Source organism: Phocoena phocoena, chromosome 14 (genome assembly GCF_963924675.1).
Source record: "Phocoena phocoena chromosome 14, mPhoPho1.1, whole genome shotgun sequence".
Taxonomy (NCBI): Eukaryota; Metazoa; Chordata; class Mammalia; order Artiodactyla; family Phocoenidae; genus Phocoena; species Phocoena phocoena.
Genome location: NC_089232.1, coordinates 89,046,473 through 89,071,470, shown reverse-complemented (window position 1 = coordinate 89,071,470; position 24,998 = coordinate 89,046,473). Strand labels below are relative to the sequence as shown.

Sequence of the window (24,998 nt, the reverse complement as noted above, 5' to 3'; positions counted from 1 at the left end):
TAATCGCGGTAGGAAGGGTGAAAAATGTGCTACGCAACTTCCTGTTTCCAACACCGAGATTTCACGTTTCCCTTGAGAAGTGAGTGGAGTTGTAAGCAAAACAATCCATTTCAGGGTTGGCGGTTTGCAGATCACTGCCCTATTATAAAACCCAGAGAACGGTGGGAGAGAATAGCACGCCTCGAATTTCCAATTAAACCCCCTTAATTCACTTGTCAGGAGCACCCCATCGGCGGTACCTAATATACAGCGAAGCGTGTAAAATACACCGTCACGTCAGCATCTTTGTCTTGAGGCTAGATTCCAGCAAACTTAGAAGAATTTTGATAAAATTATGAGACAAGAATGTGGTCTTTCTGGAATATAGGTGAAATCTTGGGAGCCCATTTCACTGGTTTGAATTTTCATGAAAGAGTTTCCAACAATTATTATGTTCTGTTTAACTTTTGTGGAAAACCAACGTCTAAGCAGGGGACAGAGATCACGGTCCTGGGGGATTTCCTGAAGTCTGGTGGCATTGCTTTCCTTTCCTTTCCTTTTCTTTTTTTTGTTTTTACATCTTTCCTGGATTATAATTGCTTTACAATGTTGTGTTAGTTTCTGCTGTACAACAAAGCGAATCAGCTATACGTGTACATACATCCCCATATCTCCTCCCTCTTGCGTCTCCCTCCCACCCTCCCTATCCTACCCCTCTAGGTCGTCACAAAGCACCGAGCTGGAAGCATTTCTGAACTGCCTTGATGAGAGGTTTTAGAGGTCTGGGGTTTAGAGCCGGGTTTTGAAACACGACAGACCTGGAATCTGAATCCATATCTTGCTACTTAAGGGTCCTGTGGTGAGTACTTTCCTTAATTCCTAGAAACCTCAAATCCCTCCATTTAAAAAGGTCCCTATCTGTCACAGTGGCTATAAGAAATAAGCTAACTATATAAGATACCTGAGCTATAGCGAGACTCGCCAAACAGGGGCCAAAGAAAAATGTTAAGTGCCGTGTTGTCTGAGCAGCCCGACAGCACCGGGGTGTCTGCAGGCCCATCTCTGCTCTGACCGGAAAGTAGCACAGATTGGTTTTGTCCTGCTGACCCAGTCCACATGAGCTGACAAACAGTTAAAAGGAAAGAAAAAATACTGTATGTGGTCTAGTGCAGCGGGCTTCGATACCTGTTGAATTAAAGAATTTTAAAAAGACACACCTCTCCCTCACAAGTCCTAAAACTGCCATCTGATGGTTTTTACTGTGACTTTAGTGGCCAAAAATGTATATATTTCTAGAAAATTGTATGTTGCAGAGTGCTTTCAGTATATTTTCATCAAAGCCTTGGACTGAGTGTTTAATTTATTTAAAAAATATCTACTGTGTAAACTAAGTGGCAAATCAGGCTTCGTTATCAAAACAGTCTGCAGGTCAGATCAACCGTCCAACAGAGGCCACCATAGACCCAATAAAGCGCTAGCCAGGGCCCCCATGGTGACCTTTCCGTCTCTAAATTTTATTCTAGGAGATGGACGGGTGGATGGATGGATGGAGGGATGAAGATGTGAGCTTTTGCCTGGATGAACTAAGGAGCACCGGCTGCAGCACCGTTTTCTCCTGAAGCTCTTGGACCTGCCCTCCTGCCCGCTGGGGGGCGCCCTCAGGAGCCCAGCATTCGTGAGTGGTTCCTCGTTAAGTGTCTGCACGTGTGTGAGTCCAGGACTCGGGAGCAGCCTTTCTTCCGTGACGGTGGGGAAGCTGGGAAGACCTGGCAGGTGACGGACAGATTCTCAGACTGTCGGATTCTAGGGAGTCACGTGGAACTCGAGGGTCTGGAATTAAAGCCATCCATGTGGACGTGCCCCCAGGTCACCCTCGAGAGCCCCAGGGCACAAGTGCCTGGCTGTGAAGCCCGCCTCTGGAGAGGGGAGAGCGCCAGGTAGGCTCATTGGCCCCTCGGTGCCACTGGGGCACGGCGGGGCCCTGGCTGCGGGTGTGCCCTCACAGGTCGCCTGGCACCGCTTTCACCTCTTCACCGCTTTGAGTTTCCTCTTCCTTCTTGGTAAAGGGGAGCGTCAGTACCCACGCTTGGGGCTGATGGGAATATAAATGAATAAGTGCATGAAATCCCCGGACAGAGCTGCAGGCAGGGGAGGGGGCCTTCCCTCAGCTCACCATCCCAGCCAGTAGATGAGAAGGGCAGAAAAACGTTATTTCTTTTCCTTCTCTCCTGAAGGCTTGGCCAAAAACTAAAACCAAAAAAGCAAAACCCCAAAGCCGCCTGCAGCCCAACTCCGGGCAGAGATGCTCACAGGCCCGGAGTGACCGTGTGCAGAGGGTCCTGGAGGAGACCCCTGGTAACTTTGCAGAGCCCCAGCTGCCCGGAGAGCTGACCGACGATGTGGAATCATTCAGGGGGAGACATAGAATAGTGAGAGTCTTTGCGGGGAAGAGATGGGAACAGACTCTTCTCTAAACTTCAGAAAGAAAAAGAAAGAACCTTGGATTTTAGAGCCGGAAGGAAACCTCAGAGACTTTTAGATGCATGCACTCCTCCCTCTTCAGATAGACACTCGGGAGAAAAAGCCGGATCCCAGGACAGGAGCGGCCCGGCCCGAGTCAGCCCTAGGGCTCCAGGTGGTCCCTTGGCCGCGGTGCTCAGTCACCGTTAAGAGGACACATTACACATGGAGCGTGAGTGGCCTCGGGTAAGGTCTGCACTCAGCGTGTTCAAGAGATGAGAGGGTGAGCGATGGGCTCTCCTCACACAGAGCGAGGGCCACGCCTTTGACCGTGAAGGTCGGGCACAGCTGCAGGGGCAGTGACTGCTGAGCTCCCGACCCCCAAAGAGCAGAAGGGAATTTCCCGCAGTCCTGCCCTTTGGTCAGACACACACGGGGATGAGGCCATTTATCCACGGGATGACGTGTGCTCTGGGTTTACTAGGAAGTGCCCTGATCTTGGCAGAAAAGGTGCCCCGACAGGTGAGAAGCGAGGGGACCGCCAGCCCTGGGCTCCAGCATGGACTGGGCTTGGGAAGACCTGGGTTTGCCCCTCTTCTGCTGCTTCATCTCCAGGTGACCTGGGCTTCCCCGGGTCCTCGTCTGTGGACAAGCAAGTGACCGAACCTACAGCAGGAAGAAACATTCCGAAGACTAAAATCAGGAAGCTGAGCTCAGGTGCAGAGAGGTGGGTGGATGGCAACCCCGCAGGCGACCCCACTGACCGGGGTGGAGCTGGGAGCCGGGTGCCCAGCCTGGATGAAGGCTGGGGTTGGTTCCTCTCCCAGATGCCATGAGTCCTTTCTGGTTAACAGCTGTGACTAGCAGTTACAGAAGGAGGACTCTGAGTGTCGGATGCCCCCGTGAGAGGTGCCAGCCCGGGGGACTCCCCGCTCTCCCCGGCCGTCCCGCCCGCTGGGAAGCCTCCTCCTCTGGGTGTGCAGACCTGCCCTCTCCACTTCTCTCCCCGCTGGGTCTGCACTGTGCTCCGTCTATCCGGAGTCATGAGCTGGCGCAGACTCACATCGGTTTGCAGAAGGAGTTTTGCTTTAGCCCCGGGGACGTTGTGCGGGTGAAATGTCGGCTAAATATTTGGAAAGAGCTCAGCGCATATTGTTTTCTCTCTGGCAACGCGCCCTGCCCCTCGATGGCTGAGTGAGAAGGGACATTGGTGACCCTGGCGTCTCGGGATGGGCTCCTCACGCTGGCGGGTGAGTCTGAGAACTTCCGTCTAACTGGTGCCCGCCCCCCATCTCCAGCCCCTGAGCCGCCTTGAGCAGAGGCGGGGCTCACGGGACTTGAACCTTCAGGCGGAAGCGTCGTGGCCCTGACTGTCTTCCTGGTAAATGACGGGGGGGCAGGGCGAGGCACGTCTCCTGCTGAGCCCCTCGTGCTGTCCGCACGACCGAGAATGAGTGTCCGGTGAGCCATGGAGGCCTCAGGACAGCGGCCGGGCCCCAGGCGTCTCCAGGCTAGGAGTGCATCACGGCTGGGTCCTTGTCTGCGTGCATCCTGGGTGCGGGGCAGCCCGGGAAGCGGACGGGGAGGGGTCGGCCCCATCCGCCACCCAGTCCTGGGGCCCGAGCTACCTGCGGCGGGTCCAGGTGTCCAGCACGGGGTTGACCCGCGTTTCTCGGCACTTGGTTCCTTTGAGGAGCATGGAGCTCGGGAGGCACCTTGCCAGGCTTCAGCACGTTCACTATAGGCCCCGCTCTGCCCGAGCCCCGTCCCTCACAAAGTCCCCTGAGGGGCTGGGAGCGGGAGCCTCTCACAGGCCACTCTGCTGAGGGATTACAATTGCACTGGTCTCCCGATCGCTGCAAACACTGCACTAGTGACCGCTGGACCTCAGCTCCCAGGGACACACGCGGTCACGCCCCCGCGAGCCTCTGGTGGCAGTACGGGCATCAGCGCACCAGCGCGTGTGTTTCTGTGAAAGACACGTCCTCATTTAATGGGTGTACTGATTCATTGACACTGGAGTCTCGGCCAGCAGCCTGTCTGACGCGGGTTTCCTCCCTAAGGCGTGTCACGGCCTCCTTACGCCCAGGACACCAGACGGCACCCCTGTCCTGCTCTGGGGGCCTTTTCAACAGTGGCGTCTCCAACGGGAAAACACAAAAATTCAACAAACGCAGCGCCCCACAGACTGTGAAGAGGACCCTTATTTATGGCTGAGCCACGAGGAGAAGGCAGAAAGGATGGGCCTCGCGGGAAAGTGGCCGGAGATTCAGGCTCTCCTCCCCTCCCCGTGGCCCTGAAAGCACCGCGAGCGCTGGTCTGGGGTCACAAACTGACTGTAGCGTGGACCCGGGGCCCCGAGTCCGGGCTGGGACGGGCTCCGAGGCCCGAGCCCCCCGCGTGCGCTCCGCCCGCATCTTTGCGCGCCTCCTGCGGCGGGCCAGGGAGCAGGGCTGCGCAGACAGACGGACGCCAGCTCCCGCCCCAGAGTGAGGGTCAGGGAGACAGCCATGGGCTGCGTGTGGCCCGAGGGCCCCTGACTCAGCGCCCAGCGCGGAGGGCCGTGGGGAGGCCGCCTCCCCCCACGTGGACCGGCTTTGCCCGGGCGGGAGTGACCGCTGCCCCCTCCCAAAGGGACGAGGCTATGCTGGGGCTCCGCTGGGGCCGCGAGGACGGCCGGGCTGTGGCCGTGGCCCCGACGCGCTGGGCGCACGCGGTTACCGTTGCTGGCCCGCTGCCGGATGGTCAGCATCTGCTCTCCCGACAGCTTCGCCTTCTTCATGGCCGACGTGGCCCGCGGGCATCCCGACAAGCTGGGGACGAGACGGGAGGCGGAGTTAGTCGCAGGTTCCGGGTGGGGGGGCGGGCTTCCCGGGCCTGCAGGGAAAACTGCCGCGAGCTGCAGGTCCCTACGTCACCCGACTGGGCTGGTTGCCGACAAAGGGCCACCTGCACATGGGAAACCAGAGCGGAAGGTGGGCAGGGCCGGCTGTGCCCACAGGCTGGTGTCTGTGGATGGCGGACTTCAGGGCGGACACGCAGCACAGGGCCACAGTGTGGCCTGGGGCGAGGTCCGACCGCTGGGGCTCGGGCGGGAGGGAGATGAGCCCTCTGAGGGCCCCTGGGACTTTTAGGGAGCGCCTATCTCACTTTAACAAACTTCCTTATTGGGACGGCCCTGGCGGTCCAGTGGATAGGGCTCCTCCGTTCCACTGCAGGGGGCTCGGGTGCGATCCCTGGTCGGGGAACTAAGATCCCACACGACGCGCTGCGTGGCCAAAAGTAAATGAAAATATAAAAAACTTCCTTATTGTGGAAAGTCTCAAACTCACAGAAGGGTTGGATTCAAAACTTAATGTCAAACGGGCAAAAGTAGAAGGGGCAGAGTGATGAGCTACCACCCAGTCTCACATCCTGACTCACCAGGGCCCCTTCCCCATAGTTATTTGGGAGAAACCCCCAAACAGAGCCTCAGCATCAGTATCTCACCTGAGGGTCTGAAACGTGTGCCAACACCCTCACCTGTCGGGGTCCACAGGCCCCCATCTGCCTCCTAGCCTCATGAATGGCCGTCTGCCCGGGTCCACGTGTGCTCTGTACCCTAAGCTGGGACCTGGTCCGGGCAACGTCTCTGCAGGACGCCTCCTTCCCTCTTTCTTTCTTTCTGGGTCCGTGTTGAGGATGGCGATCTGAGCACCTTTCGCGGGGGCCAAGCCTGGGCCTCCGCACCCCTCGCCCCTCGCCTGGCTACGACCTCCAGGGGCCACACAGGGGGAGCCCACTGCCCCGTCGTCAGGGTCCCTCTGGCGCTTCATACGCAGGTGAAATGTAAGCCAGTGTATATTATAGTGTTTTACGTATATTCAAACCACGTGTATCATTTCGTATTTCGTCTGCATTTTCAGGGCTAGACGGACCCTGTCCTCAGAGAGTGACACTTACACGGTCACTAGGCAACATCCGTGGGACATCTGCGTTTATACAGGGAGGCTGATGGGGATTTTAGCAGGTGTTTTGGGGGAGGACACCTTCGTACAACAAATGTTCTCACGAGGAAGCTCTGAGGTGCTGGTTCGAGGAGACGTTCGCGTCTGGCAACCGTGCAGGACTCTCCCCGAGAGGCCGAGTGACCGCCGTGCGCACTGCTCTTCCCAGAACCTCACCGGGCCCTGCACTCGCTCACGGAGCTTCTAGATTTACAGGGGAAGGGGCAGTGGGACGTCACCCCAGAGGGTGACACAGCGTCCGTTAGTGGTCGTTGGGGCCATCATCCCTGGGGCCTGTTGCTCAGAGGCAGCACGTCGCCAGGCGTGCCCAGGGGCTCCCGGTTGCTTGTGGATTGGAAGCTGTGCGCGGCGGGTGGCTGCCCACCCCGATTCTCCTACCTGAACAGAAGTGGGAGAGGGGGCTACAGGACAGAGTGAGGGTGGAAAGTAACGAGAAGGAAGCCCAGCCGCGCGGAAGCCAGCGGAGTGAGGGACTCGGGTGTCTCCACGCGTCCATCACCGGCTGGTGGGGCCCAAACCCGGGTGTGCGGCAGCAGGATGGCCTGGAAACAGTTTCAGACACAGACTCCTGGACCCACGTTGGGGGTCAGAACCAGATTTCGGTCTCCAGTTGCTTCTCCTAGCTTCCGGTTAACTGAAATGCCAGCCGAGAACGACAAATAACGGTGTCCTTCAGCCAGAGCCGGGAACTAAGTTAGGAGACACAGACAGGCCCGCAGAAGGATGTGTTCTGTGCAAACACGCCTGCACCGTGTTCCTCCCATTCCGATCCAGTGACTGCATCCCAGCCTGGGTCAAATTTGGAAGTGTCCGAAGCAGGCCGGGCACCGGTGCCGGGTGGCGGGTGCCAGGCGAGGGCGCAGTGCCATCTAGTGGCGGCCCGAGCCAACCGCACCGGGTGCCCTGGGTCTGCGCTGGGCCAGGATCTCAGGGCAAAGTCCCCTGCCCGAGTCCTGCCAGGGGGCGACCCCGGGGGGATCTCGGTGTGGTGAGAGGAGAGTCCTGAAGCGGAGACCCAGCGGCCCTTATGGAGACGCTTCTAATTAAAGCCAGGCTCCAGGTAGCAAAGAGTTAACCCGTGTCTGCCCCAGCACCCACCTCTGGGGCCCCAGACGTCTGGCCCAGGCTCCACCAGGAATTTCTGGGAGGCTCCGGGCAGACACTGCCCAGGGCTTCAGAAAGGGACAGAGGAGACATCCCCCCGAGTGCACTTCCTTCAGGAGAACATCAGCCCTGAAAATAGCTCAATAAGTAAAAATTTCTGGGAGGGGAGTGGTTAGAAAGACTCGGGAGTCCACTGGGAGGAAAGTAAGAAATTCGAGAGCGCGTGGGGTGTGTTGCTCTGGTGTTTGCTCACGGCCCAGAGTGGCTCGGGAATCGAGAATACAGGGCCCCGACGTGAAAGGCCCCCGTGACTCAGGCTCTCTCCCAAGAAGTGCAGCTGGGCTGTTATGTACCTTGTTTTTTTCACTATTTACGATTTCACCATTGATGTTAAAATCCTCTAGTAAGGACGTGGTACCTCCCTGTACAGCATAGATCCCCATGCTAATGCCACCCTCTGTATCGTAGCACTGTGGACGTGTCACCAGCTGATTCCCGGTGACGGGCACTGCACTACTGTTACCCACTGCGTCGTAACACTGGGGACTCTCGGGGGTGGGCAGTGCAGGCAGATGCTGAGCGAGGGAACCGGCGTTAACACCGAGGGCACACGTCACGCTCACCGGAGCAGCCCCTTTTGAATGTGCTTCCTGAGACCACAGAGGATGTGTTGGGGACACAGGGTGTCCTCTGACCCCCATGGAATTTCTGCCCCCAGATTGTCTGAACTGCTCCCATCTCAGTGCGAAGGGGTGTCCTTGTGGCTCCTTCTCATTCCAAGATGTGGATTTGGAGTTTATCCCCAGCAACGTTCTGAGTTTCTCCGAAAACATATTTGGTGTCGAGAGCATGCCCTGAGCCGTGGAGGGAGGGAAGCGTTAGGGCAGGAGCCTCTGTGTCCACCTGGGCCTTTGGACAGACGGGGTCTCCCAGTCGCAGGCGTTCATTTGCAGGGGCTGTGGGTCAGACGGGAGAGTAGCAGGCTTTGCAATCGCTTTATTTCTCCTGCTTGATCCCCCTCCATCCGTGCATTTTGATGGCATTACGGAGGAAGCAGACTTTTGCGAGCACCTGGGTCCCAGCTGGCGGGTATCACAGGATTGCTGGGGTCTCCCCGCCGAGGATGGGGGGCTGAGTGGCTCATACTCTTCTGACCCCCTTTCTTGCCTGGAATTACTGCTGAGCCCGAGGGCGCTCAGCACCATTGCTGGGCAGGGGAAGGCAGGTATGGAGTCGGACGACCTACAGGGACGGCCCTTCGGAGGCTCTCTCCTCAGGTGTTCTTTTCCTGACAGTGTTGCGACCAACACTGCTGAATCGAGGGGGCTCCAAAGTTCACCTCTTGGGTGAGCGTCCCCCTGGTGTGGCTGAGAATGACGTTTGTTTATGGCAGTGAGGCTGGTACTTCGGGCGGGGAGGCCTGGGTGCTGGGGAGGGGTGGTCCTGCAGTCCCCAGGAAGCCCTCAGGCTTCTCCTGTGGCCGTTCCTCTGGGGGCAGCTCGGCCGACGGGGCGCCTTCCCTTCACTGCACTGGTTACCCGCGAGGTCTTTCTTCTCAAAACTCAAAAACCCAAGATCTTCTCAAAACTCAAAACTCTCAAGCTCTCAAAAACTCAAGACTCTGGGTCCTGGAGGTTTTTCTGATTTCCTTCTTTGATCATTTTCTTTCTTCCATTTTCTCTCGTCTCTCTACTTTTTCAGAAACTCCTATAGCTGTTGGTTATTAAATCACATGAATTGTTTCTCTATTTTTAAAATATTATCTTCTTTTCTCACCTCTTTATAATTTAAGGGAGAGTTCCTCAGCTTTGTATTCTAACTTTCTATGTGGATTTTTAAGTCTTACTTGCCTTTTTTTTTTTTAAAAAAGAGATCTTTCTTGTTCTCTGAATGTTTTTTGAATTATGAATATCACAACTTATAATATTCTTTCTATCCTTTTCTGTCTGATGACAAATTACAGTTGTTTTTGTTTTGAAGTCTTCTCCTTCCAGAAATGTCTGTTTTCTCTGAGCTTTTTTTCCTTTTCTGTCTTCTTCTAAGCGTGTTTATTTTGTTTTCTGTCCTGTTACCTGGCGCATCCCTTAAATAGCTGGAAACCCAAGGCCGCTCAGTCCCGTTCTCCAGACATCACACCTTCCTCTGGGACCCGCTGGTTTCGGGGGTGGAACACCGCCCCGTCTGGATGGGCTCGAGTGGCCACAGCGGCTCTGAGACAAGCTGGGGGGTGGCGGGGCCTCCACATTTCACTTAATGCTCCTGAGTCCAGCACAAGGGCCACCCCTGTGTCCAGCTGCTCCTGGGGTCCCAGGCCAGAGCTTCCCACTCCACTGGGGTGACGGGGGCATGGGCTGGACATCTAGGGGTCAGGCTGCTTCTTATGGAGACTTTGAACTAGTCCTCTGTTTTCAAGCCTTCTCTGAACCCCCCACAGAGGGCCCACTGGTCTGTGGGTTCCGTGGGATCCGCAGCCCCCCGAGCTCCCCCTTCACCCATGTCCCCCGCCAGCCCTTCCTCTCCCGGAGATGCAGGTCTGAGTCATTTGTCTGCCAGCTTTGCAGCTCCCAGGACTTGGTGGATGGGATAGAATTCACTTCTCTTTTAACAATATTTTACCGTTTCAAAAACTTTCGGGGTTTATAAACTGACAGTAGGTCACTTCAGTGGAGGTTTGAGATTGAGCGGAGACGACTGTGTTCTCAACCTGTGGCGTCTGACCAGGACTTTGTGTAGAGATGCCCACTGAGGTCTGGGGTCCGTGGGCACTTTGCTGTAATGTGTGTGCTCTTTCCGCCCCTTTCCTGGGGGCCAGTGTGGCGGTCTCTCTCTCCTGGAGTGACGGTGGTCCTGGTGGCCAGATCCTAGGCACACCTGGTCCAGGGGACGGAAGCTTAAGTGTTGCCATGACACCCAGGGGAGCATCCTCAAAGACAGACCCGTCCTCCATCCAGCGACAGAAACAGCCTAGAGACGAAGCTTCCAGGGTGGGTGGGGTGGGAGCGAGGGGGTCAGAGGGCAGAGCCACGGGGGATGGAGCCGGCAGCCGGGTCGGCCCTGCTGGCCCGGGCCTAGTGACGCAGGATCACACCTAGTGACCTAGTGTCCCCACCGCCCTGAGCCCCACTCGTTCTCCTGCCGCATCCTAGCAGACGGCGGGGAACCTGCTTCTCTCTGTGTTTCTCCTTTTGCTTGTCTCTAGGAAGCCCGGGGCTCACATTCCTGTAAATCACTGCTGGGGGCTGATCGTGTCCCCAAAGGAATGCTGACACCTTAACATCCAGAACCTGTGACAGGACCTCATGGGAAATGGGGCCTTTGCAGATGCCGCTGAGTCAAGATGAAGTCGCGCTGCGGTGGAGGCCTCGTCCCGTGACTGGGTCCTTACGAGAGAGACACAGAGGAAGGCCGGGGACGACGGCGCAGAGACTTCGGGTGACACCCAGGATCGCCGTCCCCTCACGCCCCTGCCCGTGTCGTGACCTCTGTCTTCCGACACCAAGAGGATAAATTCTGTCGTTTTAATCCACCAGTCTGTGGTGTGTGTCAGGCAGCCTAGGAAGCTGATCCCATCAGACCTGTTAATTAACTTTGGACTCCTAATCCAGATGTTTCCCCATCTCCTGTGATATTTCTATCAGTTTTTGGATATGTGAACATAACTGTTCTGTAAATATGAGTTTCTGCCATGAGCTCAGGCGGCATTGACGCGTTGGGGGGTGACAGATGATAACAGAGGAGACACCCCCGGCATTAAGAGCTCAGGGTAAAGGCGCCGCAGGAGGGGGGACGCGGGGCCCGGCCCCCTGGCCAGCGGTGAGAAGTGTGGCCGGGCGTGTCCTCACCCAGCTGGGCCCCTGGCCGCACAGGGGGACTGCTCAGGGCACGTTCTGGGAGGGAGGACCCGGTGTGAGGATGGCAGAGGGGAACCCCAAGGGACACGGAGCCACGGAGCTTTGGGAGGGGAACCGGGCGCAGTGGGTCGGGGCCTGCAGGGCATCCAGGGTGGGAGCCCCCAGCCCGTGTGGGTCACATTTCAGCTTGTATTAACTGAAATCAAACAACGTTAAGTGTCACGGGGACTGGACGTCAGCCGTGGGCCCGGCAGCCTCGCACGTCTGGTGATGACAGAGCAGCCAGTAGGACACGGCGGCCGGTCACGCGTTCTGTGCCCGGGGCGGCATCGGCCTTCAGAGGGGCTGGCGGGAGAGCCCAGAGAGTGTCATCGGTTCTTCAGCGGAAGAGAGCCTCCTCTGGGGGCTCAGGCAGGTTTCTGGAGACAGAGTCTTCTTGCAAAGGGAATTCGAGGAGAAGCGGGCGAGCGTGGGCAGACGTGTTAAACTCACCTTACGTCTAAGACTCTGTAGCTCGCGCAGCAAGGACTGGAGTGGCCCCGCTGACTCTCTCAGGCATCTGAGGTCATGGGGGCATCTTCTCTCCATTTCTCTAGAGTCACGGAGGCTCATGACCTGCCAGTGACACCACCCGCGGGGCCAGTGCACAGGGCTCTGGCCTCTTGTGCTATTTGGTTCCCAGGACGTTTCTTCCAACTCCACGCTGCTCGGGGGACGAGCAGAGGGCAAAAGGTGTCGGGTCCACGCAGGCCTGGACAGAGCGCCTGGGGGGCCGGGGCAGCTTGCAGGGAGGCTGCTGCCTTTAGACGGATGAAGACGTGATGGGCTCGGGGCCAGCGCTGCCTCCCAGCAAACCTCGGCAGGAACACACCAACGAAGACAGTCTTAGTGTGAGTGTTTCTCAAACCGTCATGAGGACCAGAGCATGGGGGTCACAAGATGCGTCCAGGGGAACGAGGCCAGGAAGGAGGTGGGGGGCTCGGGGGGGTCCGGCCCAGCTGCCTGGCCCTCCTGCCATCAGGACGCGGAGGGGATGCTCCCTCTGCCGGGTGTGGGCCTGGTGACTCATCCCAGCCTCATCTTTGTGCCCTCACGGCCCTGTGGCCCTAGTGTCTGGACCTCAGGGGTGCGGGGAGGCCTGGCCATGTCGGGGTGCCCCCGAACGCTACCCTGCTGACCGGGTGGGGCTGCACGGCACCCACAGGCTGGGGGCTGGGGTCAGTGCGGGGAGCCGCGGGTGGGAACCAGTGTTCCTTAGCTGATGCGTTTTTTCGTTCTTCCTCTTTATTTCACCTCCGGCTTTGCTAGAAGGAGAAGCGTGTGCTGCCTTAGAGCTGGAAGCAGAGAAAGGGCTTGTGAGCTTCAAAGTCTCAGTGTTTTGGAGATGCCGGATCCCAGAGTCGGAAAGAAGTCAGCGCACAGGCTGTGGTTCTGGAAGAATTCATCCTGGCGAGATAAAGATTCCTAGAGAAGGGGAAGGAGAAGAGATGGAGGTGCGAAGAGAGCTGAGATGCTGCTGGTCCGGAGAGGAGACCCACGCCCGGCAAGAGACGAGGCTGCAGCAGAGACCCGGCTGCCGGGGACAGACTCCCCGCCCCCTCCCCCGAGAGCAGCCTGGCTGGGAGAAGCCCCCAGAGGCCCCACCGCCTCTGCCCTTCAGAGGCCTGGGAGGCAAATGCTGGGGGGAGGCTGGCTGGAGAGGCCTGGCGGTGCCAGGAATACCGAGGGCCAGCCACGTGGGCTGACGGCCAGACGAGACGACCTGGGAGGCCCCAGGCTGCCCACTGATCGGGAGGGACACCCTTGGTGGATGCAGGGGGCACAGGTGCTGGAGGCCCCAGGCTAGGCTCTCGTCCCACAGTGAGGACAGGATGGAGAAAGTCACAGAAAATGGGCGGACGTGTGGACTTCGGATTTCTTACGACACGATCACAGTTTAGAAACTGCTGAGTTCCTGAAAACCTACTTCAGGTTCGCTTAAGAGTTGAGGGCGATGTTGTCCTGATCGGCAATGATCGGAAGAGTCAAAAGTCCCACGTGTGTGTGTGTAACTGAGATTGAATCACATTCTGGACCTGAAAGCTTTGAAGACTGCAGTTTCTCCATCTGTTTGTTGGAGAGAAAAATGACCTTGTGTATTCATATCGTTAATGTTTTGTTTGTACATTGCTTTTCCCTATAAAATTGTGACAGGCCAAGCTTCTTGGGGCAGGACTGTATTAAGAGATTTATTTCTCCACAGACCCCTGCACTGTGGCCAAAGCAGCAAGCCTACGGGAGGCCGAGTTCTAAACCAGCACTTGGGTCCCTGCGAGGTGCCCAGGCCAGGTTAGCCCCATCCTGGAGATAGAGGTGCTGGTGATGGGGCGGCCCCTCCTATGATCAGGTGATGGGGCGGCCCCTCCTGTGGCCCGGCGATGATGTATAAACAGCCCTGGACGGCTGGAGGGGCCTGTCCCCCTGCCGTATTGAGGGCCATGTGGCCAGCACCCGAGGGAGCCTCCAGCACTGACAGCCACCCTGGTCAAGAGCCAGCAGGAGGATGGGGCCTCGGTCCTGGAGCCTCGAGGAGCTGAGTTCTGCCAAGACCCGGATGAGCTTTGGGGTGGGCCCTGGGCTGTGGGCTGGGTGGGGACACACCTGCAGACACTTTGGTTCCAGCTGGTGAGGCCCGAGCCGGGGCCCATGGAGGCCAGGCTGGACTCCACCCTGCAGAATCCGACGGAGCAGCCGCAGGGTGTGGCTTTGAGCCCCTGCGTTTGTGGTTCTCTAGAGAACTGGTGAGAAAATGTCCAGAAATCTGTGGGGGAAGCAGCCTGGGCGCGTGTGCCACGGCGAGCCCAGATCCAGGTGAGGTGGATGCTTGGGTGTGTTCGTCCAGTCTTTGTCGGATGTGTCCCAGGCCCGGGAGAGACAGGTGGGTGGACGCAGATGCGCTCCGGGAGGAGGAGTCTGAGAACATCGAACGAGGTGGTGCTTCCCCAGCAAAGCCCCTGCCCCAGGGCCGCCTGTGGTCTCAGGCCCAGGACGCTGGCAGCTGTGACCCCAGCTCCTAACTTTCATGGGCCCTTTGGGATTCACGGTTTGGAACAGATGTTGGATCTGAGCTCTCCCCTCCTTGGTGCTTTTCGTCAAATACTGGAATGCGGAGATTAAACAGTCGGGACGCCTGAGCTGCTTTCGGGGCCAGTGGTCGGCGCAGGGTGGTGCCCAGGGGACGGGCCGAGCTGCCTGATGTGGGGCCTTTCCCAGGGGGGCACCTGGACCAGGGACCCGGCGGGAAGCTGGGCTTTTAAGGGCAGTGGATTCAAATCCCCCGAAGGCTTTCCCATGCAGTTGTGGGACCAGTAAGGCCAGTGGTCCAAGGAGCAGCTCCAAGGAAGCGGGTGAAACGGGGGCAGTGAGGCACGTGGCCGTGAGGACCGTGGTTTCTCGGTGCCGGCGGCTCATCATCGTGGCGCCCGTGAACCCTGCGTCCCTCCTCTGGGGGCGCTGGCTCCATCAGGGCAGGAGGCCCGCAGCCCCGGGAGCCTCCCCACGGAAAGGACTAGTCACTCTGCGGGGCCTCACTGCGCCCCTCCGCTTGGGGGGCCCACCCCCGCGCAGAGCAGAGGGTAGCCCGCCACGGGGTGCAGGTTGCCACCTGCCCAGCCTCTTCCCGCATCCGAAGCAAAGCAGAGAACAGGGCTGCCCAGCGTCCCTCTGTCCTCCTGATGGGCAGCCTGGTCGGACAACTCAGGCTTGAGGAGTGAAATGGGGGCCCAGCTGACCGAGTCCCACAAACGCGCCAGAGCAGCACGAGGTCTGCTCCGCATGCAAACGCTCTCCACCCCCGACAGCATCTACTCCTCTGGAGGGGCCACCTCGACCCTCCACCCTCCTCACCTACTGCAGCTCACAGAGAAATCCAAAATGGAGACGTTTCCTCTCGTCGCAGAGTGAAACACGATGTTTCCAATATGCTTCTGTCGAACAGAAGACCACCCGTGGGTCCGGAGGCCCGGCCATGCCTCCTGTCCCCCCGCCTCCGGCCAGGAGGCAGCAGGGGCAGACGGTTGGGGTTCAGAGGGGGCGGGAAGGGGTGCGTGACAGCCCCGGGGGCTGAACGAGAGCCCAGGAGGCAGCAGGGGCAGGGCTGGTCTGCAGCCGGATCGCAGCTCCTGGGCTGCGACGCTGTGGAATCTGGATTTACCACCAGCGGGTCTTGAGTAAGGAACTCTGGGGCTGCTTCAGTGTCCTCCATCCCCACGTGTGTCTTGGGCGAGCATGGCCCTGGTCTCAGCCTGAGAGGGAACAGAAGGCCCACCTCCGTGCTCCTGGGCAGACATGGACCCGTCCTCAGAGGCCAAGGGCAGTGGGCTTTCCTCCTGGCGGGACGGCTGGGCGGAACGGAGAGGTCAGCCCTCTTCACTCCCTCTCCCTGGGCTCCAGCCCACGAGACCTGGTTTCTTCAGTACCTGCCCTGCGGCAGCCCCGTGTTTGGTCTTGCAAATGCACAGACAGACAGGGATACAGACGGTCCACGGATGAAGCCCCCAGACAGTCCTTGGCTGAATCCAGCTTTCTTCTTGCTGGCAGTAGTGTTCTCATGTCTAAAATGGGAACTATGCAGACCTCAGGGAGCTGTGGTTGCCTGTTTACGTAGGTTTTGGTAAAAGCTATGGCTTCTCTGCATTACAGAGAGGCAGGTGCCTAAAGGCTCGCTCTTCTCCTTGGGCTCACAAGGACTACGTTCCCCAGCATCCCATGCAGCCTACATTTCCCAGCATCCCAGGTAGACTACATTTCCCAGCATCCATTGTACTAGGTGATTCTACGGACCTGGTTCCACCTGTGGGATGTAAAGGAAGTGATCCGTGCTCCCACATCTCCCGGGTGGATCCTGCATGTTCTTTCCCTCTCTGGCTGTGGAATGAAGACCACCACCCTTGGAGAATGTGCTGAAGGTGGCCGAGCCCTTTTCTCCTGTTCCCTCATCCAGTTCTGTCATGTGGGCAAGAGGTAAACTTCCACTCTTTGGAGCCAGTTTGGGTGTATCTGTTAAGGCAGGTAGCCTATCCAGCTCATATTTACCTTAAACAGGATGGTTGGTTGCAAAAACCCCTCATAGTAAGCACACAATACGGTGACTCGTTTTTATCACAATTCTCTTGGAAAGCGTCAAGCACAATAAACATCCTGAAAAAGCCCCTCTGCTCATTTCTAAGAACCGTAGAGGAACTGAAGGTAAATAAACCACGTCATGTGGCTCAGGGGGAAGAGGTTTAGGGGGCTGGGAGGGAATTAAAAAAAATATTTTGGTCAAGCTCAGTGAGAGATGACTTGCTTCTAAGATTATTTATTTATTTGTTAGGGGTAGAATTGTGGCTTTAATTTTGGAGAAGCTTCCTAATCTACATAAAGTGGTAAGATTGGGGTGATAGCACAGTGTGACCAGCACACCCGCACACAGAGAAGCGGTTCCACAGGTAGACCCCCTGCCCACGCCCTCCCTCCTGCCCAGCCCCTCCCTCCAGCCTGCCTCCCTCCTGCATCACCGGCCCCATAGTGCACACAGTCCTGACACCTGCACCCAGCCTTGGGGGGTCTTCCCGGCCAGATGAGCCATTGCCCCCTGAGCCAGCTGAGACCCTGGAAGAGCATCCTCTCTCCTGCCCTTGCTCCTGACACCTCTAACCCTGATCCTGGAATCCCGAGTCCCTGTACCCTTTCAGGCACCTCATCGTGCCTCTGATGAAACCCCAGTGGCTCGGTCTGCCTCTCAAGATCTGGCCCCGTCAAGTCCCCGTGACCGCTCTGTGCCTTTAATTCTTTTCACCCGTTGGTTTCATTCCTTCCGGTAAATCTCGTATCCAGATTCACCCCTCCTAGAAAACCCTCCCTTGCTCCCGAGCCCCTACAAGCTACTCCCAGGTGTTGTCTCCCATCCCACCCGCCGTTTTTGACGCAGCCAATCCTGACCATAGAGTAAGCCAATCCCTCGTCCTTTATAGCAGCTCTGCCCGGGAAACAGGTACCGGGAGGAGGTCCTCCCACCCATCCTTACACGGAAGAAATGAGTGGAAATGATTTTGCAGCCAACAGGGACTGTGGGAGCTCAGGGCACGTGTCACCTGTCAATGTCCTTTTCCCAGAATATCCATGTGGTCACCTCCCAAAGAGGAAAGCGGGGCGAGTGGGCTTCCTGGGACCCGGAAGCCAGGGCGGGTGCTCCCCCTTCATCCACGCACCTTAGGAAGTGATCCTTTATCATCTCGCTGGGTGGTCACAACTTGGAGGGAAAAGAGCAATAAAACAGGAATTTCTGTTTCCTTCTACTCTTTTTCTGATTCTAAAAGCCGCTTTGCTTTCATGGCACATGGGTTGTACAAGGAGCCCTGCATCTCAGGGTACCACCCATGTCTTTCTGGGAGGCCCCTCCTCACTGAGGCCTTAAAGGTCTGGGGAACCAGACAGCCGACGGGCCCCGGGCCTCCGGGGGAAGAGGCGTATAGAAACCCTACCAAGCCTGTGTTTGTGCCCAAGCCATGTTCCTGCCCAGGATTTCAGTTCTTACACCTCCAGGGAACAACGTTTCATCTCCACAATAAAATAAATGAAAACTTATTCAACAGTTGAAAACTGCAGGCTGACGTGCGACAGGACATGATTCCACCTTAAAAGCCAGGTGATTCTGACACAGGCTGCAATGTAGAGGGACCCCAGGACGCTATGCTGTGCGAGATAAGCGATCACGGGTCAGACACCATGTGATTCCACTTAGGTGAGGACCAGAGAGTCAGATCCGCTGGAGAGTGGGTGCCAGGGGCCGGGGCGGGGGCTGGGAGTGCGTGTCTAGCGGGGGCAGGGTTTTCCTGGGAAGGTGGAGGGCTCCAGAGGCAACAGTAGCAGTGGCTGCGCAGCAGTGAGACTATGCTTACGGCCCCTGAACTGGACACGTAGAAATGGGTGAGACGGTAAATTTTATGTTATGTGCTTCACAGCACAATTTTAAAAATGCAGGTCAGCTCTCTCAGGGTCCTGATCGTCTCTCCAACCACTCCACCCCACGCCCGCGCCCTGCCAGACAGATTCACACCCGGAGGGAGGGCGCCCGCCTATCACCTGACACCCCTGGGTTCCCAACCCTTTCCACGCAGCATCTACATAACCTTCCTCCTCAGAGGTGACAGGTAGCAGGTCAGACTGTTCTGATTAAGCTTCACAGTGAAATAAAGGATCAAAGTCTCTGCGCGGCTCTGCCCACCACAAGCAGGGCCCCCATGGAGCTGCTTCTGAGATGCTCTGAGGGTCCACCCTCCAGCTCCATCTCACGGTGGAGCCGCAGTGCCCTGGACCAGAGGCTCGGCTCCCAGCGCAGGCTGGGCAGACCAGGCTGGTTGCTTGTTCCCTGGACTCGGGGAGCTCCTCCCGGGACCCTCCTTGGGGCTCTGGGTGAGCTGTCTGCAGACCCCAGGGCGCGTCACGAGGAATTCTAGGTGAGAGAGATTCTGCCCAAGTCACAGGAGTCACCGGCTGTGCCTGTCTTCACTCGACCTGTCCAGAGATTCCCTCCATCTGCTCAAGGCAAAGGCACCTTTGAATCAACACCCCCCTCCTGGCCAGAGGCCCTGGGGAGATGTGTCTCTTGGGGGAAAAGAAACAGGGAAGGCCAGGAACCGGGAGAGCCTGGGCGTCTTTACGAGATCACCTCCGTCCTGGCACCTGGGTGTGAATCTGGAGGGTGATCAGGTGTGTGGGGTGAGCCCAGCAGCATGTGGGGAGGGGTGAGCCAGGAGGGTCCTGCCTGGTGGTAGCGACTTGGAGTCTGGGGCCCTCGAGTCGTCCTCCCTGCGAGCCTTGAGGACGCGCTGAGTAACCAGCCTGGGAAGGCGAGTAGGATCTGCTGGGTGGCTCTGAACAAAGGGTTATTCTTCCGACTCTAAGGCAACTATCCTATCAAAGGTTTGGAAACGAGCAAACGCCACACAGGTAGCAGTTACGCCTACGCCCCCCTCTTCTGCTGTAGTTTCTGGAAACTGAGTGCTTACATTTAATCAGAGAAGTGGAGCTTGTCTTCATTTGTGTCAGATTAGCCAACCACGTATACCCTCATTCATAGGTCATGTGGGCAGGATTTTTAAATTTTTAAAAAATTTATTGATTGCCCAAAACTTAGGAAGTAGGTGTTTTTTGGAGGGCATTTTGGCACTTCCTATCAACATGTAAGAACTAGCGTTTTTGCTTCTAGGACGGTACCCTGAAGACACTCTGGTACAGGGATGTACAGAAGTCAGCAGAAGGGAGTTCCCTGCCGGGTAACATCCCGTCTAGAGTGGAGACTGGGGGCCGCAGGCCGAGCCCTCCCTCTGGAAAGGAGGGGGCCGCTCTGAGCGGGAGTGAGACGTTCGCCGGCCAAGGACACGCCTGCTACCAGCTGGGCCCGGGGCTGTTCTGGTGAAGGGCCAGCCCTCGTTCCACGCAGACGCCTAGGAAACACTGTGATCTAGTTCTATCAAAAAGAAGAAACGGGTGTGCCATGGGGGTCAGGGGTCTCTGTGCCCCTGGGCACGTTAAGCCGGGCTGTGTGCCTCTTTGCTCAAGGGCGCTTTCTGAAGGGGGACGCGGGGACTTCCCGCCTTGGGGAGAGTCAGGGAAAGACACTCACGTCTCTCTTTAGGCCCCTTCGTCCCGTCTGAGTCTCTACCTGAGCAGGAATTTCTTTTACAATAAAATCACTTCCTAAAACTGTTAAGGCACATCGCCACGCGTCATTCCGTTTGGCTCATTGCATGTTCCATGCAGTTTTGCAGACGGAGGCGAGGGGCACGGGGTTTGTGGTCGGCGAGGCCGAGGGAGCCCCGTGGCTTTATGCCGTATGTGTGATGCTGTGTCCCCCCACCTGGATCCTGGGAAGCCGGGACACGCCTGTGATTTGTCCACGTCAGTCATTCATCCTGACTTCTACAGGGAGCCACTTGCCCCAACAGAGCAAGCCTCTTCTTCTAAGGCAACGTAATCGCATATATAGATATTTCACAATTAAGCCAATAACAGTCAATGGTGATGATTGGCCCTTCTGTAGGCTTCCTGATGTATCTGATGAGGCCTTTGTAACCAGGTGTCACCCACTTTCCTCGAGTGGGACCTGCCTGCAATATTCAGCCAAAACGAATAAGTAACTCCACAGATACTCCTGAGTGTGTGTGCGCGCGCGTGTAAATTGACAGCCTGTTTCTTTCTGCGGATCCTGATCAGACATTTGGAAACCTCTACGTACATGCAGACGTGGTAGGACGAGTCTGTGCTTTTCAAAATAAATTTGTTTGTTTCTTCCTTTCCCGAGCCTCAGAATGTCATGAGCTGGTACCATAGTGCTCGGGGTCTCCCCTCTCAGCCTGAGGGGTGGGCGTGGCACCATCGCGGGCCAAGCGGCGCCCCCGGCCTCCCCGCGCCGCCCGCGGCGCAGAGCCTGGGCGGGGGTACTCACCTGCGGTGCGTGAGGAAGCTGCCGCTGACGTGCCCGGAGCCGTCACAGCCCGGCGTGGGGCAGGACATGCCCTCCGTCTTCACGGACTTCCAGGAGAACTGGGAGCCATTGAGGTACCCGTCCTTCTGCCTCTTGGCCGCCAAGGGGCACCCGGACGCACTTCGGTGGGAGGCGTACTTGCCGGTGATGTGGCCCTGGCCATCGCATCCGGGCACGGGGCACCTGGGGGACAGAGGGGCAGGCTTGGCTGTCTCGCCACCCTACGCCTGGTGGCCCCCCGCAAGGTCAAGTTAACCTGACACGAGAGACAAACCGGCATCCTCTACTGCAGCAGAAGGAAAGAAAAAGAAAAGTCCCGAAAAGACACCACCTAGCGGAGCCGTGAAGTAGTTCACCCTCCTGGAAACTGGTCCGGGCCAGGTGGGAAGAAGGTTTACCTGGAACGCCAGAAAGTCCAGGCTTAGTGAGGGATGCAGATGCCGTGCGTGAAAAGGAAGAACCAGTTTGTTGGAGCAAGTGAGATGCGGGCATCTGTTCGAGAGGCGAGTCACAGCTTTTATGGTGGAGATGTGCAAAGTCAATGGGAAACTGCAGGATTATTTTTAAAAGATTGTCGTATAAACCTGTGTTCTTCTCAGGAGCTAGAGAATATTCATTTGTTTGGCTATGTTTTCTGAGATCACAGGATACCCTTCCAGCGAGATAGATTTTTGAGCAGCAGAGGTGGTATTTAGTTAAGTTTCCGGGCATAGCTTTGGCACGAGGTAACCCAGGAGCACTTTTTTTTTTTTTAAATAAACAGGAAAATCATTGGTTGGAGCTAAGGTTCAGCAACAGGGTAATTCAATCGTGCTTCTGAAACTTCTCTAGTGCAGGTTATGGCAAAGGGCTGAGGACTCACAGCCAAACCGCAAACACATTTTAATTTTAATCAAAACTTTTCTCTAAAGACACTGAATGAATGAGATTAAAATTTCAGGGAGATAGCAACAGGTTTATCTCACAGACTTTTGAGACCCAGGCTCACCGGGCAGCGGTTCGGGGCAAATGCCTGTGGGGAGGGGGAGGGGGCTAGCCTTCTACCCACCGTGCTCTCCATCCCGCCTTAGCGAGAAGCAGAGTACAGGCAGCTAAGCGACCTCTTCCTAAGCTGGAAGTCAGCCAAGTGTTCTCTTTAGCTGTTATAGTTAATAACTTCCTACACTCTCATGGACCTGCCTTTCCCAGTAAATTACACTGCTTTTCCCATCCAAGGTAGAGGGAACTTTCTTATACTTAGGTTACTCAGAGCATCGGATGGATGGATGTTTGGTTATCACCTCACCTGTCATTTAGAGGATGTTTTTGGTCAGTTAGCAGGTGTGCATGGTCTGGTTTCAATGCTGTGACCTTACACTTGACCGACCTCTCCAAGCCTGGCCTCCCCGCCAGCCCCCAGCTTCCACTGACCCGACCCCGGCCCCCAGCTTCCCCCGCCCCCGCCCCCAGCCCCCTGACCCCGCCCCCCAGGCCCCTGACCCGCTCCCCGGCCCACACACCTGATGGGCTCCTGGTCTTCCTTGTCCTCTTTGCTCTGTGCTATCCTGATGCCGCTCTTCTTGGCTCTCGGGCAACCTGAAAGGCTAAGGAAGAAGCGCGACTTTAGGAAGCGCCTAAGCTGTTCACCCCGCAAGCCCCTTTCACTGTCGATGGGGCTTTGACGCAGTTTCCTCCAGCAGTTGGTGCTTCTTGGCATGAAAACGATATCCTGGGGGCAGCTCCTCTGTGCTCCCCCTAGGCCTTCAGACGCTGTCAGGCCCCCGCGAGGGCGCCCAGAGCCTGGGTGGGAGAAGCTGGTGTCAGGAGTCACCAGGAGAGGCCGGGCTGACTTGCCAGAGGGGGATGAGCTTTCTGCACAGAAGGGGCCACAGGGAAGAAGAAACACACGCCTCCCCATTCCTTTTTGGTGGCGTTCCTGTGGCCGGATTCCAGAGCCCTTCGTCTTGGGAGGGCGCGTGTCCTGGGCATCCGTCCCCACTTACCTGGATACGGCTGGCTTCCCATGGCATCTGCGGAAGATGCAGTGCAAGTTGACCAAGCTTATTCTATTTCATTTTGGAATTTTGGAAATAGAGGCTCACGTTGTCTAAAGGAACTTTGCTAGCTGGGATGTCTATATATGAGGTTTTTTCTGTTCAACAACAGCTAACTGTAGGCTATTAGGCTATTAGATGTGAGATTATATAGAATAAGCAGGAATTTTTGCAGAGAACTGGAGAAGCAGGCACTGGACCGTTTCTGGAGCCCCCGGGGAAGTGTGGAGGCAGAGGCCCCAGGGCTGAGCCAGGGCGGGATGTGCCGTCCACTGGATCGTCCTGACCTCAGTACATGCTTTTCTGCCGGGTCTGGCTTCTGTCTGAGCACGCTGGCCCTCAGGCAAGGGCCCGGCTGTCTTGGGGGGCACCCCCATCACCCCGTCACCCCATCACAGCCGTCTCCTTGGTTCTGTTCCACGTTTGTGCAGGCGCCTGGCTCCTCTCTGTAAAGTTGCAGCTCCGGAGCCCCCCGCCCCTCGTGTCCCCATTTTCAAGCGCTCCAACTCCCCTGGCACGCGGCCTCCCTCCCTACGCCGCTTCACCTGTCACCCTCTACAGGACAGCAAAAGAGACAGGGTGCGTGCACCTTGATTCACTCTCTCCCGCTCCCTCCATCTCTCTCCTCCTTTTTGGGATAAAAATTTAGAAAGTGGGGGCTGTGTTTTCACACCTCTGCCCCCCCCCCCAGGGTCTTCTGTGAGAACTGCTCTTATCCTGGTGGGTCACGGTGACCCGCGGGAACCGGGACGCCGCCTTCACACTGCAGGACCGGCTGCGGCTCCTGCCGCCCTGCTGGGGCCCGCGTCCGGCCTCGGCTCTGCCGCTCTGCGATCTGGAAACTCCGTGGTCCGCTTGGCTTGCTCTGCCCGTGATGAGCCGGTCCCCCCGCCAGGCCCTCCTCTGTCCTCACGCTGCCACGGCTCCTTGGTCTCCAGGTACCAGGCGGCGATGACTCCCAGCTGCCCCTCTGCAAACCGTGCTGCCCGCGGGGACTGGGACACCTTCGCTGCTGCTGCTGCCGGAAAACTCACCGTCCTCCCCGGCCGAGCCCACACCACTCCCGTCTGCTCCTGTCAGGGGCCAGAGGCCGGGTCACCCGTGGCCGTTCCCGGGTTTTCTCTCCCACGAGTCCTGTGGCTCTTCCGTCCTGAATGCCTTCCGAGTCGATGTCACCCCTGCCTGTAGGATGGGGTGTCAGAGCCGCAGGGCTCGCACGCGCCTGTGGTCTGCTTAGCCTCTGCCCGCTACCGACTCACCTCAGGGTGGACCCACACCCCTGCACGCAGCACCCAAGGCTCCTGGTTTGGGCGCCGCCAGCCCTGCTGTCCCTGCCCCACGCGGTCCTCTTGGAGGCTTCCGGCATGTCTCGGTTCCGGCCAAGCCATCCTCGGGCCTCACATCCCTCCCCGTCTGCTTGGCCTCAGCCTGGACGGTCTTCCTCCAGGAAGTCTTCTCTGCCCACCTGCCATCCTGACAGCAGCCCTGGGGCTCTCACAGCCCCCAGTCCCCGTGGTGTTTCTCCCTCCATCCTGGCGACTGTCCATTCGCTCGTCCACACGAGTGTCAGTTCCCTGTGTGTTTATTCTCCCTTCTTCCTCTGATTCCCAGGCCAATGCCTTGCGCAGAGCAGGTCATAGTTAGATGTTTGTCGTGAGTTAATCAGTGAATGACGAGGAGGGGTGGGTGGGACTCGCGGATCCTGCCTGGGAGCCCGTCTTTCCTGCCCGTCCCCACACGGGGACCTTAGTGGTGAAGGGAAGCCACAGGCCAGGACGCTGGCCAGGGAGCCTGGCTCTGTCCTGCCCCCACCTCCTTCACTCTGAACTTGGGAGAGAGGTGAGGCTCTGCGTCCTCACCGACATGGGGCTGGGGGTGAAAATAAACTGGAACAGAACCAAAACAGAACAGATAGCGCAGCAGGGAACTTAGTCTGGACCCGACCCTGACTCCGAGGAAACCCTGGCTCTGACACGGGCTGGCCTGGAATCCCGGCATCCTTGTCTAGGTGAGGGAGTCCACAGCCAGCTCTCGCAGGCCGGTCTGGGGTCACTGT

The 24,998-nt window shown here is 57.5% G+C and overlaps 1 protein-coding gene across 3 annotated transcripts in view; it reads right to left on the bottom strand.

Moving 5' to 3' along the window:
* Positions 1 to 24,998, bottom strand: part of MYT1L (myelin transcription factor 1 like) — a 136,459-nt gene that overhangs the window by 6,287 nt on the left and 105,174 nt on the right. For all 3 annotated transcript variants that reach the window (XM_065891462.1, XM_065891463.1, XM_065891464.1), the window contains exons 16-18: positions 22,409 to 22,492; positions 20,871 to 21,092; positions 5,161 to 5,252 (exon numbers count right to left, since the gene is read on the bottom strand). In XM_065891462.1, coding sequence (XP_065747534.1) covers positions 5,161 to 5,252; positions 20,871 to 21,092; positions 22,409 to 22,492 — 398 coding nt within the window. The remainder of the gene's footprint in view (positions 1 to 5,160; positions 5,253 to 20,870; positions 21,093 to 22,408; positions 22,493 to 24,998) is intronic.